Source organism: Daldinia vernicosa (assembly GCF_022497035.1).
Source record: "Daldinia vernicosa strain CBS 139.73 unplaced genomic scaffold F5Y00scaffold_7, whole genome shotgun sequence".
Lineage (NCBI taxonomy): Eukaryota > Fungi > Ascomycota > Sordariomycetes > Xylariales > Hypoxylaceae > Daldinia > Daldinia vernicosa.
The window spans coordinates 158,833-177,039 of NW_025953923.1; the positions used below are offsets into that span (position 1 = coordinate 158,833).

The 18,207-nt window shown below is 47.3% G+C and overlaps 2 protein-coding genes across 2 annotated transcripts; one reads left to right on the forward strand and one right to left on the reverse strand.

Annotated features, from left to right (window-relative positions):
* Nucleotides 1–7,239: 7,239 nt before the first annotated feature.
* On the forward strand, nt 7,240–8,922 carry F5Y00DRAFT_251256 (uncharacterized protein; the record flags this gene model as incomplete). Its single annotated transcript, XM_048009810.1, has 3 exons — nt 7,240–8,318; nt 8,383–8,745; nt 8,901–8,922. 3 exons carry the CDS (start codon nt 7,240–7,242, stop codon nt 8,920–8,922), a joined length of 1,464 nt encoding a protein of 487 aa, XP_047868134.1.
* Nucleotides 8,923–14,341: 5,419 nt separating this feature from the next.
* On the reverse strand, nt 14,342–17,664 carry F5Y00DRAFT_190961 (cohesin loading factor-domain-containing protein). Its single transcript, XM_048005166.1, has 5 exons — nt 16,284–17,664; nt 16,106–16,224; nt 15,498–16,058; nt 15,345–15,442; nt 14,342–15,293 (listed from the first exon to the last, which is right to left on the reverse strand). The coding sequence occupies exons 1-5, from the start codon at nt 17,418–17,420 to the stop codon at nt 14,446–14,448; spliced, it is 2,763 nt and encodes a 920-aa protein (XP_047868135.1). The 5' UTR covers nt 17,421–17,664; the 3' UTR covers nt 14,342–14,445.
* Between the last annotated feature and the right edge of the window lie 543 nt (nt 17,665–18,207).

The following is an 18,207-nucleotide window of genomic DNA, read 5'->3' on the forward strand; positions in this document are numbered from 1 at the left end:
GCGGTTGCGCTGTGGGTAGATTAGAGCCAAAAAAACCGTTACCATTCACCATAATACCCGTCTTATAATATATTATGTTCCATACTTTGCAGAAGCTAAAAATAGACACCGACGAGTCAACCCCGCGGGCGCCCGCCTTCTCGTTCTCCTGTCGCTCGCTGGTTCATGGCTGGTTGCTAAGCCTGTCTTATATGCTAGTATATGCGAAGCGGAAACAACCCCGTTCTAATATCGCAAAATCCGTCGCTACCTATTTGGATGAATGAGACAAGTCCAATACGACACGCCGTAGAGCGCCACAGAACGTGGTCGGCATGAAGGATTTCCCTCGTGCATGTATTGAGACGGCGCAGCGCAGCTAAATCGACTGTCCTGTCAACTGTACCCGCGTGTGGATGCTGGATGCGCGCTATGAATCATAAAATGGCATAACATGTCTGGGCAGACGAAGCCCAGTCTGCCCAGTCTGCCCAGTCGTTTGAGTGGCCTGTCAAGCTGTCAGCAGGAAAACTAGCAGACTGGGCAAGACTGGGCAAGCCTCTGCTCGCAGGTGACTGCCGAGGTAGATCGGGCCCGGCACAATATTGGGAATTTGGCAATGATAACATTGCCAAGATTACGTATGTGCGTACGGGATCCAGAAGCGACTCGGCTTTTAACGGGCACCGGAGTGTACCAACGACCCCCGACTGATACGTTGCAGCGGCTCCTAACATGATGATGATGTATGTAATAATATGTCAGCACGTAGCTAATAAGCAGCTAAGCAGGAGAAAAAAAAAAAAAAAAGAGAGAGAAAGTTCGGGGTCGGTAGCTGGGTATGTGGGCAAGGGTTTGGCGACGGTTGGCGTGGTTGACATGGTTCGTACATGCACTAGACTAACCTAAAGGTAAAAAAAGGTGAGGGAGGACTTTTTTTTTTGGTCTGGGGCGTTGTTGATCCGGTTTATTGGGAAGGCTATTGGTAGAGCGTCGGGATTTGGCCCTGAAGAGGAAAGTGAGAGAATTGAGACCCCTGCCTTTTTCGGGTTTGCTTCCCGGGGCTGCTCCGGTCCGTCGAACGGTTCTGACCTTCTAGAAGCCGATAAATCAAGCTTCTATTGGCCCGAGCTCTTGCTGATTTACCGATCTCACCCACCCCTTATCTGATTATACTACCTATACTACCTACGTACTACGTTGTACTCGAAAGGAAAAAAAAAGGGAAAAAAAAAAAAATCATAATTTCGGTCACCATCTGCTCACCTACCTACTCGACCCATTTGAGCTCCATAATTGACTAGATGCACGGTAAGTCCCTTACTTATTAGTCCCCATTGGCAATTACTAGCAGTATTGGCGACTACCGAGTAAAGGATCCAATTCGAATGTAAAAATCATGTCACTCCGGCATTAAGTACCTGGAACCCCATAACGAGCTAGGTACTATTAGCGTAAGTACATACAAGTTACATACGATAAGCTAGAAGGGATAATATTAGGTACTTCTTAGATACTTCACGCACGGGGCACATGGCGCCGCTCGGCAAGCATCTGCAGCCGCGAAGGAAGCTGGAGCTGAGTGCGACCCAGCCACATGGCCCTGTCTAACAGCCGATCCTCAGTTCTTAACAGGTGGGTTTTATTGCGAACGTCAAAGGGAAGATAAGTCCGGGTCCGGGCAACTTCCTTCTCCAGGCACCAACTCTTTTTTTTTTATTTTTTTTTATTATTTGGTATAACATACCTACACTACGGAATTGCACTAATTTACCTAACCTACCTAACAACATAACTAGACCAGGTTATTGTACCTAATGTATGCTGGTATGTGCTTCATCGGTTAACTAGCGTCCGTCCAAGATCCCACAGCACCGGGGCACGGATCAGAGGAGGGACAATTGTACAATTGCCGACGACAACCTTTCATTGCCCTTCAGACGATTTAGACCATTTTTCTCGCTTTTGGATTAGTGTGAAAGTCTAGTCTAGTCCACTTCTCCCTCCTTCAACTTACAGCATACAACGCCAACGCGCGCCATTTTCAGCCCAGCCGTGTTGCCTCCCATGAGACCCTGCGGAAGGATTGCCTAGGCGTCTTACCACTTCTCGCCAGGATAGTACTGCTTATTGACCCTCCTTGGATGATAATACATACATAGGATCTATTAAGAGATGAGTAAGAAGTTAGTTTTGCTCGGTAGTGTATGTACTCGACTCGTGTCCGACAAGGGATGGTGATACATACATAGTATGAGGATGGCAAAGATCCATGTTTGCTTTCTGAAAAGGGCAGGAAAAAAAACCACTTGAGCCGCAATTACTCTTGATTCTTTATGTCACGAGCGACCCAACCTCGGCTTCAGCTTTGTCCAACTGAAATATTTGATATAGGTACATCCAATGACAGATCAAAGGAGTTACTAGCTCAAGCTCGCTCAGGGGGGCAATCATCCTTGATAATTCCGCGACAGAACCTTGCTCTTGCGGGCAGGAGGCGATGGCCCTTACGTCCGGGGGGCGTCGATCATAGTATACGATATGCATCAGACCAAGCCAAACCCGTTGAAATTCGGCACTGCGGATTACTGAGCCACGAGGGTCATTTCGCTAATCTGTACGTGTCCTGTTCGACATGGGCATGACGCAGCGGAGGAAGCTGCATGGGTTGGACGGGATGATGAGACGTGGCTTGATCTTCGAGACTAGATAGATCACTAAGATGACCTCCTAATTAGTGTAGGTTAGGTAGGTTAGTCTGCCAACTCCTAGCTCTTAAGCAAAGAAGCTAACCCCTAGGCCGTCAACGATTAAATCCGACGGTTTGAAAATCGATGCTAGATACACTTAACCTAGGCTCGTGGCTTGCTCGGTTTCTGAATTGCCACGCTAACTTTGGTTTGACTGCGCATTTAGGAAATGATGACCTGCAAGCGTCCATTCTTGGGTTTGTCTTGTCGTATGAGAAAACCTTCTGAAGGCTCTCGCGTTGCATCCCCTAGTCTGACCGAGTGCCACCAGGTTTGCTGGTATTGCGATAGGTCATAAAGAAAAATTTCATCCGACGTTCGGGTTGGTCACATGGACATTGTGGCCACTAGAAGAAACGCCGAAATGTTGATTGCTTTAACCCAATCAGCTGGATCGAGTCAGTAGGATCATCAATTCTATGGTCTGGTTGATATCTAGGGAGCTGGGGAGCAAGCATGAAAAATAAACCACATACATACGAGGGGCAATAACATGTATGTAGGTATGCCATGTAGGTATGCCATATGTATGCCGTGGAAGCAAGAGACCGCTTTCAGTCTCGAGAAAGTTGTAGCGAGCTGGGGTAAACCAGTTCAGCTTGTGCCCCATCCGTGCTTCCGCCGAGAGCGCGCGACTTGGTGGCGAGCATGTTCGGTTGACACCTCCGCCAAGTTTTCCCACTTAAGTCCCTGTCGCAGACTTACGGATAGACCAATGAAAGGAGTCCTGAGCTGTCAATACTCAATAGAGCTGATTTATGAGGCTCCCAACTTGTTATACCAAGTAGTACAAGCAAAATGTGCCGTACCATAGGCGACACAACATGTGCTCAATTACCATAAATTCGAATTATTGACGAGTCGATGGATAGATACCCTTGCATGATAATCTTAGTTTGCGAATTAGCTGCCGGTGATAGAAAACAATTGCCGGTCGCAGTTGGGCAGCCTCTAGTTCTAAGATACCTAGCCAAGCCCATGCCATTGTCTTATTATTGGAGGGGTATTGTATCTCCACATGTCATCGGCTTTTGTTTTCTTCCCTGGCTGCTGGTTCTCCGGACTTTTCGGCCGGACTCGATGCCGGCATGTCCAACCATCTACGAATACCGCCGAACTAACACTGTAACTGCTAGATGACAGATGCAGATGCTGTCTTCCCGTTTCGATCGAGTCGGCAGGTCTGCGACAAGCTTGTTTATAATCTGAAGCACGGATGCAGTAGCACAAAGTGACGCGCGCGACAGTTCAGCAGGGCTTTAAAATAGAAATAAAATAAAATAAAACGCCATCCGCCCTTCTACAGCGATCATTACATGTGTGGCGGGGGCATGGAGCAAAAGCCCGGCTTCCTCTTTTCTACGTAGCCCCATCAGCCCATTCCCTAGAAGGAGAACATTAGCGAATGCAAGTTTCGGGGGGCTCCAAAGGGGACAGACGAAATGAGATACATATTTTTTGCCCAGAGAGGTCTGGTCCCGTAAGTACCTAGCTTAGGTCCAAAGATCCCGTCCGGCTAGCTCGAGTGATGATGATGAATTTACCTACTTCCCATGCAACGCATATTACTGCGTATTATACCGCAGTACATCGAGCGGCTCCTCCCACTCGGCCGACAACGAAAGGGCCGGAGGAGGGTTGATAATGTGGAAACTGGTGGGGAATTTGTGCATTGTAGTGTATATCGCCAAGGAGTTTCCCAAGACGGTCTAGCTCTTCTAAGCTGTCCAAGATTTTTCTCGGGTGCTGATCGTATGAGCCCTTGCGACTTGCGAAGTTGCAAACTTGATAGATTCAAGCTAGCAGTTAGTTTTCCGGAAGTCAGGATTCTTGAGACGACTAGCGTTAATAAGGAGGAGTGATTAATAAACTTCACGCCAGGCTCTTTCTTAGAGTGTTAGTGCGCGGCTGCAAGCGTCACGCCTGCAAAAGGACCATGCAGTCGCGAAGTCTAACTAACCATGACTAACCCTTTCTATGTACGTAGTAGATAGCTGTGACATAGCTCGTGCTATACACTAGGTTAATAGGTTCTATAAGTGCTAATGTATAGGTGTGCTAGATCTATGCTAGCGAGGATAGCTTATTCCATACGCGGTAGATGAAGCCGGTGCCAAGCGGGCAGTACGGGGGAGAGACTACACTAATATGAGACTAAAATCAAGGGAAGGGAGAAGTACTACCAACTAGTGCACCCAGACCATTGGAATCACACTAGAGTGCTACGTGCCGGCGCACGAGCTCCTTTCGTTACCAATTAGCCGTCGTGGGAGTATTAGGAGTATACTATCTTAAGAAGTTGGGCAATTGTCGAAATTACCTACCGCTTACTTTATGTAGATTATGTATCAGCCGTATGTGCATATACGTGGTCTGGAACCCGGGACTTACTATACAGATCTTGGCTTTTGGCTTTTGGCTTTCATTCTCTTTCCTCGCTGCCAATAACCGACTAAGCGCTAAAACCCGGTACGAGAAGGGAGAAAGAAAAGCTTCCTCTAGGATTAGTTATATTTGTTATAGCCCGTAAGTTTGCGAAAAACAGGTCGGCGACCTCTTTTTTCCTGTTTTCCCTTTGTTGGATCTGCTATCTCCGTGAATTGTTTCTAGAATGCGTAAATAGTAGGGAAGTTTAAAAGAACGAACCATGGGTATATGAATGACGGTTCTCTTGGGATTCCTGTTCGTTACGACGGTACCCCTCGCTTACGCTTCCTAATTACCCCATATACATATAGCACGTTTCACAAGCATGCAACTCTAATGATAGGTTGACAAACGCGCACTTCGGTAAATCGAGCTAACTGTCCAGGAGAGCCACGGGAGCAGGGGAGTACGTACCTCGACCGTACTTCGCGAGCTGCTTACACGGGGGCAGGCACGGGCACGGGCAACGGCCAGCGGGCAGCGGGCAGTGGGCAACAACTAGTGTACGGAGATACGGTACATAAAAGGTACTTTGGCTGTATTTGTCGATCAGCTCCGTTGGACTAAAATGTACCGGCCCACGTCAATCGAAGTTAATATCATGTCTCTCTTCCCACAATCCATAATCCATAATCCGCAATCATGGCCAAGTAATAGCATGTAACAACCACAACACGCAACCCCTAGTTAGACTGCATATATACTTTACATACAATCAATCTACTTACGGTAGTGTACTAGGGGGGTGTTATCGCCTTATGATCTATGATCTCCAGGCATTCCTTTAGCTTTATATCGGCGTAACCCCGTAATGACTAGCCTCCTCCTAGCCCTGACCTTGAACCCTGACCCTGATCTCACTTATTCCCTTTACCGAGTATGTACATACTCTACCCGAGCCGCTGCCCCATATTCCGTATGTACTTCGTTTTCTAAACGATTAGTTACCTAGGTAATTAATTAGACTTAGAAAGGCTAGGTTATGTCCGGCTAGGCTAGGCATACTCGGCCAATTCGCTCTTTACCATTACATACGTCTAATATAAGTGACTAGGCAAGTACATGCTTTCGTGCTTTCCGCGGACGAGAACCAACACCATGCCGTCGGAGCCGATACCTAGCTATCATGAGTGGAAAGAGCACCTCACGAATTTTATGACAAGGGGGTTTACCAAGTCGTTCGTTGTACTTGGCATGGGGCAGTGGCCATGGAGGTCTAGGTTTTAGTACATATTATAGTACATACTACTTACATAGAGGTAGGTAGTTATTACCTTTATTATTAGGTATTATTCCTACATTTCCTATGTACCTATTCTTTCAGCAAGGTGACCCCAGACTAAGTAACAACTAAGTAACAAGATTTGAAAGCCATCTGTGTAACAAATCTAGTTACGAGATGCACACCTACTAGACCATACATACAATACCTCATCCTCCCAATCCCTCCTCTCTTCAATAATTGCCTTGCCCTCTCGAATCATATTTCCTCATCAATAACGTCCATATCAAACTTCCTTTTACTGTATCTATACATCCAACCTCGCTGACGCTGGGGTACATGTTTTCATAGCTCTCCCCAACATACGAAGGCACACACTACAGGCTCACTTACAATATCGTACATTGGCTAAATTTGACTATCACGCGAGTCGGGGCTCTATTATCCCTTCGCCTATGTCAGCTTATATAGAATCTGACATTGTTCACCATCTGATCTAGCCGTCAAGCACGTAGACCGCTATCAGCATTCCTCACGGACCTAATAGACGATTAGAAAGCACTCCGGATTGGACAGCACCACGCTGAATCTGAACGGCCAATTATCCGGAATTCTGGCCACTCTCAGCGACTCGGCTCGACGACTTACAGCTCAGAGGGTGGGCTTGTGTGTACTTAGCAACTACGCCGCTGGACGACCTTTACCCGGCAGATACCCAAAACATCCAACTAATTCGGCGTCGTATTTCTATCTACGCCGTTCTTTTCTTAGTTTCATAGCTTTACCTGCGAACATACAAACAGCTGCTAGATTTTGGCTTGATATGTTATAAGGAATTATACAGCATCGCATTCCATCTCAATGGGGATACCAGTCAGATTAGAACTTCATCGTCCATCCGCCATTCCTAATACACCTCCTGGCCTGGTCAGCCCGAGCTCATCGACTCTCACACCTAAGATTCCTGAGGAACCAGCTTGGACTCCTCCCGCGCCTATTTCTCCTCCTATGTCTAACTATGACCCAAGCACCCGACCAGATATGCCGGCTACCAGAGATTTTGAGGACAGCCAGATGCGAAGAGATATTAATAGTGCACCTCGACAGCAACTCCCGCCTTTAAGTAGCTTGTTCGGCCCTCCTCACCACCACGTCCGCCCAACACATTCTCCTCTTCCGGATCGACCAAGCCCGCTCCATAGTACGCACTCTCCCTTGGATAGGCCACACTCAAGAAGCTCCTCTTATTTTCCAAACGTATCTCCTTCCTTGAGCCAGCCTCGTAGCGTTTATGAGCCGAGGCCGGAGGCGGAACGGCCAACGCTCCCCTCAGTTTCTTCTCAGTTTCCTGGACCGCTAAGGTCTCCCACGCACGAGTATGAGCATTTGCATCGTGCAACGCAAGCGGAACCTGTTCCGTCTGGAAGGTGGGTGGATTCAAGGCGGGAGTATGTGTTCGAGTCCCGGCCTCCAAGTCCCCCTTACAGACCGGTAAGCGAGCGTATGCCACTCCCTCCCCTGAGCCAACGATATGGCTATGAATCAAGCCCGGTATTCAAGAGGGAAAGTCAAATGCGTCTAGACCCGTCAAGCCACTCGCCGTCTCTGGCGAACGCAGTTGCACCTGAAGGTGCGCCGGTAAAAGACGGGCTAGGACCTAAGATATGGACAGGAACGCACTTTTTGCCTCGATTTGTGAAGCAGGCTGAGGTCCCCGGAGAGGGACTATGTTATTTTTATGATGACGGGACTCACTGCAAGACGGTCATTGATGGAGAGCCGGTTAATGCCCATTGGGGAGTAACGAAGGCCGGGAAGCCGAGGAAGCGGCTTGCGATAGCTTGTCTCACGTGTCGGGAGAAGAAGATCAAGTGCGACCCTGATTATCCTCGATGTGTTCAGTGTGAAAAATTCGGCAGGATCTGCAAGTTTAAGAACGCGTGAGTCTAGAGAGTTGGTGCTGCCGGAGTAGTGTTGCGTTCCATGTACTAATCTTTAACATAGTCCTCGAGGTGGTCACAATACGTCTCCGGTGGCTTCACCGGCTGAACACGAACTATCTAGGTCACTTGGGTCGCACCCAGGCGCAATAGATTTTGGAAGACCCAGGAGCGCCTCAAGTACGCCAGTCTCACCGCGTACCACGAAAATGAGCCATCCGTCTCCCGAATCATTTCCTGGCCTATCCTCTAAGAGGATGAGGGTTTCGTATGACGACTATCCGCGACAACCACCGCCCCCAACGAGTCGTCCTCCTCCAATGATCCCTATCCCCGAGATCAAACGGGCTCCTAATGGCAGTATGTCATCCTGGCAACATCACGATTTATCTCGCGATATCCTTTGTCGACCATGGCAAACAGACTCGTATGTATACGCCCTCTGAATATCACTCGGCCACCTGTCATTGCTCTTCACCATGCACATGATTATCATGAGTATTGTGCTACCCATCCAATTAACATTGCTTTAAATTTTCACCCAAAAAAATAATGGCCACAATGCTCATATCTAATACGTAGGAGACCCCATACACGTGTATAGAGTTTTTTACCCTTTCGAGCCGAATAACTTTACCGACGAAATATCTACATAGATACCAACTTATTCTGGCCAATCTGGGGATATGTCCGTTGTGTTTGACAAACATGAAAAGGAAATAGTGCCTAATATTAATGGATACGTCAAAAGCGGAGTTGTCTAGGAGCTGGTGACATTCGCACTAGGCCTGTCGGCCTTGAAAAGAGATAACGGGATACTCGAAGAAACCCAAGCGATGAGCGTCCGGTTTTGGTGTTAATTTGGGTAGTTGGAAGCATCGGCTTTGCAACACTTATACGATACGAGCGTGTCATCTCCATGTCCCTGTTCTGAACCTTACATCAAGAGGCTTGTGCTTATTTCTAGCCGGCTCGCATTGGTTTTCCGGCTCTATTACCATACTTTCTAATGGCGTGGTGGACACGGTTAGGGTACCTAAAGCCTTTACCGAGACGTATAATTGGCTGGTGGGGAAGGCGATGATCCTCTTCAAGCCTCTCAATCCAAGAGTTCCCCGTTATCGCAACTGGAACGAGGACCTTCAAGGCTTCGATAACATGCTTTCGGGGTAGTCCTATCTTACACCATAAGTTCCTTCGACAATGGTCGAGTTCGTTTACGATAGCGAGTCATCCGTTACTTTATTGGTACCATCGCAACTTTCACAAGATTATATTTCGGCCCTTGGACCGAAGATCTACGCTTAGTTTACTAGATAGCCCATTGTTGGTTGGGGTTGGGCAGCATCCTGGCGGGCGTTTTGATTTTGATATGCATGTCTTGAACGGCCTCAAAGCATTTGGAAGGCGGGCACGAGGATGAGATTTGGATATCCTTGTTTTTGCATTGAATGATTTGATTTATCTGGCTGTTTGGATTAACTGCATGTTGCGCCTCCTTTTATTTTTTTTATTTATTATTCAGGACTCACACAGTTGGTTACCAAGTCTCAGTTTCATGTCTTATTGTTTATAAAGAATACCCTGTACTATACCCCTATTTGTGGCATTTGAAAGCAACATACGCCGTAGGACTACATACGGAAAAGGATTGGAATAAAGCGAGGACGCTCAAGGCGGAAGAGTAGTCAATAAGGAGGGAAGAATAAAAGTTCACTTTGATATAACTATAACTAACAGTTATGTGTTACCCTTCCACCCAACGCTTACAGTTGAGCCAACAAAGTAATACACAACAAGGCCGTTGTGTAACGTGGGTATACGCCTCGCTCGATTTTGAAGGATCATTCGAGCGTTTTAAAGCTAGTAAGGGGGCGGATTGTGTCACTCGTAGGTGGATAGCACGAGAAGAGCATTGTTGGCCGAGGCTAAGAATCCTGCAATCGCCGCATGATCCAATCGCATGGCCAAAGCGAGGCATGTCGTTGTTCAGACAGCGGCTAGTTGGCCATCAGATCATAATTCAATTTCGATGCCACGCGAAAAGCGCACGCCACAGCGGTTCTTTCTCTTCCACCCTTCCTAGCCCTTCCACCTCTTCGAAGAGGGCTGGTCACGTTTCCTGCAGGGAGCACACCCTTTCGCTGTTCGTAGTACATACATGTATACATAGGTAGAACTTGTTAGGGTACGCCCGTGCTCGTTCCTCCGTGGGTTAATATTGAGCTTTGTCGGCCGGGAAGAGTGCCCAAAACGGGGAACCTGGCCCGCTGCTGTAAGCCCGTACGAGAAGACGAAAGGGGAAATATAGGTCCCACTCGGAGATACGAAACCGGGCTACCAGAACAGAACTCGTTACGGCCGGTAGCGGCTGCTGGAATCAGGAAAAGCTGCGCTGGGAGATGGCTAATAGTTAGTATATGGGGTCACGTCACGGTAGCTACTATATATGTGCGTATGACATATGTATTGGAAGATATATATACACATACATAACTAGCTGTTACGTATACGCGTGGAGAGTATTGTACATGGGGAGTACCTTGCTAGGTAATGTATAATGGGATGGTGTATAGGACGGGACTCACGTACATGACATGACATGTAGGCTGACTGCAGCTTCGAAAACCACGTTGCACGATGCTGTCAGCTATTACGCTACGAGGCCTTGTGTCTCGAAGCCCATGCCATGCGTGCGCCACACGGCGCCATCCTACGGTAGATGAGAAGAAGAAAGGTGAGCGAGTCAGTTAACTGTTAGGTTTTGTTGTTTGTTTGCGCCATGCCCCGCTGGTCATTTATCTCCTCCTATTCGCTGCCGCACGTAGAATATACATATAGATACCTACCTAGACTATATACGCCGCCGCGCCCCGTGAGGGCATAGAATTAATTGACTGACTGGCTGACTGACTGACATATGTTGGGACGGACACACAGCATATTTCGTAGGTATAACTAGTGTAAGTCTGTAAGTCCTAGACAACAAACAGGACGGGATAGGTTGGGTTGGGGTTTATGCGCCGAAGAACTCCCGCGCAATTGATGACGACAAAACGAAAGGTCATACATGGGAGAGGCGCCTTAACTCCGTGCCCTGCTGGATCTTGGTTTCTAACCCCTTCCCAATCGCAGGGGTTCAGATTGCGTGTGTGTGTGGGTGGGTATGGGTTGATGATACCTATCCCAGCTGGCTGAGCGTGGACGGCAACGACTTGACGAACAACACGACCCTTCTCCCCCCTCCCCTCATGAGCTTACGTATGTTAGGTAGAGGTATTGGTTGGTGGGAAAATAACAGGGCGTATCTCGCCGGGGGGCAAAAGATGGAGAGGTTGGAAGGGAGCAGATAAATACGTACATACTTCATTATCAATAATATTCCTATCTTGGGAAGATACATACATAGATGCCTTACGTCTGTCTACTTTTTCTATCGATCTTCTATCTATTTCCCTACGTATCATATACCCAATATAAATACACACACATATGCCGTCCTATAATAATAACAATAGCGTATGTATCCATACATACCTCTTATACGTATGTACATACAGTAGATGGCACGTCACCACCACCACCACCCCACCACGCACTACCGCGCGCCCCAGAAATAAAGATTTTAAAAAAAGGAGCCACTGCATAGTAAGTAGGTATTATAAGACATGTATGTAGTATATGTACGTAGTATATGTACGTATATATGTATGTGGATATGTAGATAGGTATTAAAGCGACCGAGTAAGTATATTAAAAAGCCAGCCCGTCGAAACGGTGTACGAAGTAAAAATAAAATATCACAAGCCGGCCTAGGGTCGCACCGTGGAGACCCAGGGGACTGGTCCCCCGCGCGGGTACGTATGTACTACTCTGTGTCTACCTACATACGTAAGGTATGTATACACCATGTATGTAGTATGTAGTATGTTAGTGCAATATCGATATTGAACTTACTACATAACATGTGTATCGGTATATAGGTAACTGAATGTAGTATATGGGTGTGTATTGTACCTCGGTATTTGCCGATCCCAAGCGGGACTTCGAGCCGGCGGAGCGGGTTTTGGTGGGTGTACATGGAGACATTATCTACCTACACTAAATACGCTACGGAAGGGAAAAGGGTCCAAGCCAAAAAGCACAAAGGGTCCCGTAATGTAACGTAAACCACGGGTCAACGGCTCACACGGGTCAAAGGCCCAACGCAAAACACACCTTATTTCTAATATTTCAGAAATTCATAACTTTACGGAATCTTAATTTAAAAATCTCAAATTTTAATATGTTATATTTAACTATATACCTAACTTATAGAAAAATGGAAAAAAATATCATTACATTATAATATTAATTATAAAAAAATATTATTATTTTAAGTCCATTTTTATGTTTTTTATTTTTTATTAATTAAAAAAAATAGTAAAATTTTATAAAAAAATACTATTATTATTAAAATTTAAATGTATATTCAATTTCGAAAACCGATTTTTAATACGATTTATTTTAAGTAAAGTGCACGGTTACGCACAGACGTATTTTGTATGTATTTTCACTGGGCCTTTGACCCGTGTGAGCCTTTAACCCGTGGTTTACGTTACCTAATGTATGTAAGCATGTATGTAGCTCCTCGTATCTACCCAAAGTATTGGACTGCGCATATCGTACCAAACATCACGTATAAGTCAAATAATCAACTTAGACCCACAACATCTGTCTCCCTGTCTCCTTGTGGTATACTCTGCGCCGGCCCGTCGTTGTCGCTGTCGTCATCGTCCCTAACCCTATCCCTATCTCTAATCTCTAGGTAATCTCTATCTACTTACTTACTTACAATGCTTTAGGTATCTACTTTCTAACTTGCCTGCCCGGCTCCTAGCTCGCTTGTTCTATTACCCTTTCCCGGCTCGGCTCGACCATGTACATATGTGCTCAGCCGAACTCGTAGCTCCCGACTGGGAATAGCTTCCTCACAATATAATACACACAGACACAAGCAGGTAAGAATCGTATAAGAAAAAAAAAGGTATTCACCTCGTGGCCGGGGCCGCCCGGAAGAAAAAAAAATACAGAAAAAAACACCCTTAATAATGTACTACCGTAGTTTTATCCAACCCCATCGCCGTGTCTCACTTTTCCATACCTCACCCACCTGCGTAACATCGACGACACCGGCTGCTTGGTTGGCCAGCCAAGCAGCCAGCTCTAGCTCTTGCTGCTTGCCTAAGTGCTTACTTACCTCTATCTAGATACGCACATACATATAATCAAGGCTCGGCAGGCGAGGCTAGACCCCGTCTTCTATATATCCAGCCAGCCCAATGAGGAAGGTTCCGATCTCCTTTTTTTCTTGTTTCTTTTCTTGCTTTGTCAATACTTGCTCAAGTGTCCACCGACGTGAAGGAGAGGGAGCAAGTAAAAGAGGTAGATACCAAATCAAATTGTAACGAGCGTTCCAACGTAACATCAGGCACGGGATATCGTATAGTATCGTAAACACCCAAGCCCCCATCATCTCCGGCTTCGTATAACAGTCCGGATCCATCAATACGAGCTCCCGGTACTATTGCGCCGGTGAGCGCAGGTGAGCTGCATAAGATATCTTGGCTCTCCTACCTATGCCGGAGCCCTCGAAGCATCGATCCGTCGGAATAGGCTCAAAATGGAGCGGCTCTTGTATGCTGAGTAACCTTGATCCCGTCACACCAGGTATCTATGCCTTATCCCCTCTACTACCGCCCTCCACACTGCATAACTCCACTTCACTATACATGACACTATACATGATGGGGGCGTCTTGCACGCACGCATGTACCGTACAGTATGAAGATCCTGCTCGCGTAGGAACTTGTCTAAAAAGACAAAAGTAGCTTACCACAAACAACCTATCAAAGAAAAACACGAGAGGGTATATTGTCATCAGCCGTCTGGCCTGGCCAACGAGAAAGTAACAATCGCTCCCCTTGTGACCTGGCCTAACCTGACCAGCGAAACGCCCAGCATCGATACCGTCCGCCTATCCGTACGATCCCACGATGCAATGCTATAGTATTATACATAAACGCCTTTGCCTTAACCGCCTCCAACGGACCCGGATTTACTGTGCTCGCTGCTGCTACCCCCAACTTCAGGCCGAGCCCTCCTGCCCCATCATATTAAAGGCCTGCCGTGCATATTGCGTCGCATCACCCCGCGCCTTCTGCGCGTCGAGGGCCTGTCCCTGAACGTCAAAACTCTGGGCAAGCATGCCGTCCGCCACGCTCATCCACAGTGTATTGCCGCTCTTCTTCGCCTGATTCGAAGCCGCCTTCGCGCTCTTTAGGGCCTGCTCGCCCACGATGTTCTGGAAGAGCTTGGCCCGCATGACGTTGAGCGCGATCGATAGCGTATGCACGTTACCTAGCGACTGGGCGTTGTTTAATGCCGTAGATATGTGCATCTTGACTGCTGTCGTCGGGATGGGTGGGTTCGTCTGCACCGCCGCTAGCACTAGATTGTACGATGTGCGGATCTCCACGTTAGGGTGATCGCTACAGAGCGGACGGAGTTGCTCCAGGAGCTCAATTGTCAATCGGTCGTTTCTATAATCCGGATGCTGCATGATCCAAATTCGGTTGAAGGTCGCCAGTAGCGACACGTCAACTTCGGCTGCTTTTCGATTTCCGCTTCTTCCGTTGTCGTTATCCAGGCTAAAGATGGGGTTGCCGAAAATTGAGTTGGCCGTTTTCAAATCGCCAGTCCCCTGATGGTACACTCCTGCAAGATATGTCGAGTACAGCACGACAATAGCCCCGAGCGGAGGCTTGACCATGTCCTCTAATTTTGCCACGCACTTCTTGACCTCAGGCCATCGAGTGTGGGTTGCAAAGTGCAGACCCTGGAGGATGTATAGATAACACATCCATTCTCTTTGCCAATCCGCTTTTGCAACAGCGTCCGCTAGCGAATTTGGTAGCCCTTGTAGTTTAACACCAACTATAGTAAAAGTTAGAGACCGTAGTGAAACATTCTACCAGAACGCCTTACTCTTTTGCAGTTGGGTTATGGCTTCTTCCCAAAGCCTAAATATCCTCTTGTCATTGCGAGGAGATTGGTACAAGAGCGCAAGACCGCTATACGTATATCTAAAGCTACTGTTAGCAGATAATAATATGATCAAAATAACACAAGTTTTCTTACGTGACATTGTAAGCTTCCAACTTGCTCCAGAGCGACATGACTAGATAGTCGTAGAAGCCATCGTCGGGTCCGGGTCTCAATATAGCCGCCGTATCATGGCTGATTGTCATTATATTGCTATTCCGGATGGGCAGAAGGAGTTGCGATTCTATGGGATGCCAGGAGTTGTCGTTCATGTAAGTGTCCATGTGATCCTGGAGATTCTTCAATTTCTGCATGATTACCTGGACCGACTTTTGGTGTAAACTACAGGCGAGATCTAGCATGAGGGCTAAGGCATCGAGTTGCGGTATGCGAACCGAATCCTCGAACTGATACTTTAGGGCTTGAGCAATACAGGCTTGTACACGAACTATAGCATCATCCTTCATGGTCTTAAGGAGACTGAGACCCTCAAGTAATGAGGCCGCCACAAAGATAGCATGCTCGTTCCTCTGGTTAGCTAGATTGGCGATGGCTTTTAGGTTATCGAGTGCGTGCGTCTCGGCGGGGTTAGCAGACTGGAGATACATGGAAGTTTTGAGGAAGCGAAAAGCGTAAATCCAATGGTTATGTTTCACCCTGCTGCGAGTTAGAAGACATGTTTGCAACGGTGAGGAAACACGTACACTTCAGCATCCCTTATCCGGCCGTCTACAGCAATCATAGCTGCCTTTACTTTCTGCTGCGAGAAGAGTAATTTGATCTGAAGAAAGTGCATGGCATACTTCAGATCGATAAAATGATTCTGTATAGGTAGTCAGTGGATGACCGAGGCTTATTGAGGGTTACTAGGTGTCGGTTTACTCTTTCACAAAGCGTGATACCCTTAGTTAGGGCAGTCTCAGCCTCCATCACATTGTTCGTCTCCTCGCACAATATACTGGCATATCGGAATCGTATCCTAGCTTCCAGCCGCGGCTCCAATTTTGGACTCTCTAAGACAGCTTCGAGACAACCTAATCCCGTCGCGACAAGCTTTTGATACTCGTTCAGGCTTTGAGTATCGATATTATCTACCATAGACACGGTCGACGCCCGCGCTTTGCCGAAGTATTCTTCTGCGATGCATATTAAGAGGGCATTGGTATCGGCATGGTGTGGCAAGAGCCCCGGCGTCAGAGCAGGCGACCTTGTCGATCCAACACTAGGACTCCTAGCGATGCTGTGAGTACTAAGCCGAGGACTTGCGGATATAGGACTGGCACGTTGATCGATTCGGTTGCATGTACTCATATGTCTATTACCGGGGTGTGATATAAACTGTGGCGGTAACTGAGGGGACTGGACGGTAACAGGAGAGCCGACTTGTCGAGACATAGGTGATTGGTACTGCCGTTGATACTGCTGGTGTTGGTGCTGTTGATGTGGGCGTTGGTGCTGGAACTGGTACTGTTGCTGCGGTTGCGGTTGGTGCTGAGGGTGAGGCATACCCTGGGGAGGTACCGGTGTCATCGGCGTCATCTGCGGCGGCGGCGGGGTCTGATAGGACGGCGAAGGCATCGGCATCGGCGGCGGCATATGCTGCCAATCTGCTGGTTGTTGGACATATTGGCGTTGGGGAGTAGTGGGATGTTGGGCGGGGTGTGGCATTGTATGCAAATTTACGCCGTTCTGTGGTGAAGGTTGGATGGGTTGGATAGGTCGCTGAGCGAGGGAGGGGTCGTACGAAAGGAACTGATAGTTCGCATTTTGCGATTGCTGCTGCGGGTGCGGGTGCGGGTGCGCATTGTACTGGTGAGGATGTTGCTGATGTTGCTGATGTTGCTGGGGCTGCGGTTGAGACGGGTAAGATGGTGAAGCGAAAACGGCGTTTTGATAAGGCTGCTGAAACTGTGGGTTGCCCCAGGCGTCGTAGCCGTTGTTTGAGGCCTGGGGATATTGAGTTTGCTGGCCATTGAACCCCGAGCCTTGACCATGGGGCATCGAGCCGCGATATGTCATAATTTCATTGCACTACACGCTATACAAACCCATCCCTATGTTATATAGGGACGCAATTATATTACGTTGAAATCCGGTAATTGCTGTTTTGTAGGGTTGATATCTTACACCGGTAGGTATTTGTTCGAGATGGTTAGTAGAAGATCAGCTACAAGCGCGCGCCGCGACGTTGTAAGTCTGAGAGTAACGTCACGTGATTGACAAAAAGCTGGACTTGGCCGACGTACCTATGTTTATCTTATCGCCGTCTTATCTATATAAGTGCTTATGTACCTTAACTTAAATACATCGAGTTTACTATAACTATTTATAAATATTCATACCGTAATTCCAATGTTCCCTCTCATAAAAATTGACGTAAGGGAGTTATCATAAGCTCTTCCGTGAAGAGATTAGATGCTGCATGAGATCGGTGGCCCTCGGGCCTTGCACATGCACGATTAACCACATACAGTTCCACCAGTCTATGTATTAGTGCGCCGTTAGGTATTCTACCGTAGTACCTTAGGTAAGGTATCATCGTCCGCTACCAGGCATCCCCGATAAGATTTAGTTGCGGCTCAAAAAGTCAATTCGATAAAAAGGAATACTACTATTTTCAGAACACTAGGAGGTACCTGGGTACTTACTAGATATATATATGTGTTAGAAAAATTCTTGATATACCAATACCTATATAGTGCATACAACGCTTTAGCTGCATCCCCAGTCGCTTTTCTCTTCACCGTGCCTATACATACATAGGTCTCGGGCGACGACATACTCGAGTAGGACCACTATTGCCAAA